Genomic DNA, 3125 nt, shown 5'->3' on the forward strand with positions numbered 1-3125 from the left:
GAGCCTGGATCCAGATTTATTTTTGATTCTGTTCATGGTGGAGAATCCTGCTTCACAGCAGCAGGTTGAGTCAAACATCCTCTAAATGTGCAGGGTCATCTTTGAGCACCATTTCACTCTTCTGGCACCAATTCACTACAGTTCTTCCAGCAGTCCACACTTTCTCTGCTCTCTTTTTCTCATCTTCTTCTCCTTCTTTCCCATCGTCCGGCTTGCCACAGGTTTGCCTGCTGTGTCTAAAAGTAGCAGCAGCAGTGACCCAGACTGACAGCAGCTCATTGGCTAATATGCATAATGTTCAGCCTGGTGCCGGTCATTCCGGAGGGCTTTGCCGTACAAACAGGAGAAGCAGCGCAAGTGAAGTTAGACTCTGGCCTTGGACAACATGTGGTCATTTTTAAATGTTTTAAATCAGGTTGGGTCCGGATTAGCCAGCATGAAGGTCCAGATCCGGACCACAGTCCACTAATCCGTGACCTATTGTACTAATTCCACTAATTCATCCTTAATCAGAGCCTCACTGGTATTTGCAAGAGAGGTAATGCCCATAAAATGGGAAGCAAAATTAACTTTATGTTTTTAAATATAAAGACTTAATCAACTATCTCAGTTCTTGTCTAATTGGCGCCTATCTAACCATGCTGCATGGAGGAGCATATCAATTCAAGTTTATTTATATAGCGCCAATTAACAACACGTGTCAGCTCAAGGCACTTTACAGTTCACCATATTGCGTCACATTTATGTCAAAAGCTCAGAGGGACACTTTCACGCATGAGTTCATCAACCATGGGGCAGAAAAACATCCCACACCCATGAGGAACTATAGCTTCGGGTTCCAACTCATGCTCAGGATCTCACCACTCGCGTTGTTCTACTGGTACACCAGTTCCGGTGAAGACGATGGCTGGAGGTGGGACAGGGGTACAGGTCTCTGCAACATTTGCGGTACGTTGGTTAAGCTGTTCTTCCTGAAAAAGCATTAATATTTTTCTGTCTGGTGACAGCAGCGTTTTCAATGCTCAGAAACCAGGTTGTCTGCATGTTTGTTGCAGTTAAGGCAGAAATGCCTCTCCTCTCCGCAGACATACTGGTGCAACTCCTCAAAAATTGTAGGTGACCTCAGACAGATAGCGTCACAGAGAGGAGAGAAAGGAGGCCTCTAATTGGTCAACACTGTGCGCATTGGCTGTTTGGTACCTGNCTTATTGCGATTAACCCTTCATAGTTAAGGGTTAGTGGTTAGGGCGCGGTTTGGGATTCAGCCTGAACCTGTCCTTCAATTCAGGACTTTTACAGCACAACCAGCAAGAGGCATTTTAGCACTATTTAAAACATCCTGGTTACATCATAAACTGAAATTGGAGAAAAAAATGTTTCAAAAACCAGCAGCTCTTCTAGTCATACAGTCCAGTAATGTCACCAAACATTTCCAGGAACGGCTCTTATGTGGATTTAAAAATACATAAAAATGAATAATCAAAGAAATATGTACTGCAGCGTATCGTTAATCGGGTTAGAATTCGGTGGAAACGAGGCATCGGTCTAGTTCAGCTGATGGATGGCCAAGGTGTAAGGACACAGGACAAAAGAAAGGACATAGCATCTAGGAGAGTGGATAAAAATACCTTATTTTTGCTTATTCACACCTGGAAAAAGCTGGAATATCAGGTTCCTCTGGTGTTTAGCATCTGACCTTGAAGTGGACCTTACCTTCTGGAAACATCACCTAGAATACAGTATGTAGAACCTTTCAGTAGAGAAGTGAGATGCTGGAATATATCGTCAGCTCTAGAAACTTGAGGCCTGTTCAGAAGTCTGAGCTTTTAAACAGGCAGAACATCTATATCTGGACAAACAGAAACAGGTTTTACAGTAAGACATTCAGTGGTTTTATTCAGCAGCAGCAGAACCAAAGTCCAGCCACTGATTTTTCAAACAGCAGCCGGGTCCATTCAGAGCAGAAAACACAAACTTCAGAACCAATTCTGACTTCATTACAGAGGAAACGACTCTGAGAACTTATGGTCCATATTCTCATACAGTGAAGATCAGGTTCTGCTTATGTGGTTTAGCTGATCCGAAGAGTTTAGTGTTGATCCCTTTTCTCTGGTCCAGACTCTTTAAGAATCTGATCAAGTTCTTCTGACTTTGTATAGCAATATGAGTTCCTATGAAATAAAGAAAGTCTGTTTAACTCTTTCCTGCTTTATGCCTGACTGACCCGGGTCCATCAGCTGCAGCTGTCTTCCTCTGTCCTCCTGCAGGTCCAACTGGACCAGGATGAATCCTTCCTGCTGCTTCTGTGTCCCTCAGAGAGAACCGGCTGAAATGATTGGAACCGTTTCACAGTGATTAATAAAACCTGTCTCCTGGTCTCATTTCATCAGACTCAGCCGGAGAGGCCGGGAACATGAATGATTCCCAGAACAGAACCGCCTGTCTGTCTGCAGTGAGCTCCACTTCACCATCAGAGCCGATAAATAATTTTCCCACAAACTAAAACATCAACAGAAAACAAACATGAATCTTCTCAGGTTTGGTCCAACTCTAATTATTTAAAAACGTCCATCCTAACTGTTACTATGGTAACAGGGACGGCCCATATTCCCTTCCTGTCAGTCAGCGCATGCCTGGCTGTTTTTATCTCCTTCATCCTCTTCCTCCTCGCCTCCTCGGACGAACTGCCTCCTGAGTTTCTCCGGGTCATTAGATGCCATGTTGCTAAAGTCCCTGAAGATGTCCTGAAACGTCTCGTCATCACCTGAGGGACAGAGACATATGAGCTCACAGGACAGAAAATTGACTATGCATAGAGTTGGCTATAGAGTTAAATAGACGTAGCGCCATGAAGGGACTGACCGGTGCCACTGAACACTCCCTCTGAATCCCTCATCTCCTCGTTCATCCGCGCCATGCGAAGCCTGAAAAACAGGACATTTGAGCTGTTAGAGCCCAGAAACAAGTGATCTTTGTAGTAGAGAACAACAATCATTCAGTTTGGTATATAGCCAATTTTCTGATTCACATATTTTATGAAACACCTGAAGTGACTGTTTTGTTATTTTTCCTTTCTTTTTTCTGGCTTAAGGAGAGCAGTGGGCTTTATGCTGCCCTGCAAGGCT

The 3125-nt window shown here is 44.0% G+C and overlaps 1 protein-coding gene across 1 annotated transcript in view; it reads right to left on the reverse strand.

Annotated features, from left to right (window-relative positions):
• Window positions 1-1878: 1878 nt before the first annotated feature.
• The window catches only part of LOC107099528 (arf-GAP with coiled-coil, ANK repeat and PH domain-containing protein 2-like), a 26447-nt gene continuing 25200 nt past the window's right edge, over window positions 1879-3125 (reverse strand). The window contains exons 19-20 of the mRNA XM_015397689.1: window positions 2863-2924; window positions 1879-2764 (exon numbers count right to left, since the gene is read on the reverse strand). Of these exons, the coding sequence (XP_015253175.1) occupies window positions 2619-2764; window positions 2863-2924 (208 nt within the window). The 3' untranslated portion in view covers window positions 1879-2618. The remainder of the gene's footprint in view (window positions 2765-2862; window positions 2925-3125) is intronic.

The sequence above is a fragment of the Cyprinodon variegatus genome, unplaced genomic scaffold, assembly GCF_000732505.1.
Source record: "Cyprinodon variegatus isolate N-32 unplaced genomic scaffold, C_variegatus-1.0 Scaffold881, whole genome shotgun sequence".
Lineage (NCBI taxonomy): Eukaryota > Metazoa > Chordata > Actinopteri > Cyprinodontiformes > Cyprinodontidae > Cyprinodon > Cyprinodon variegatus.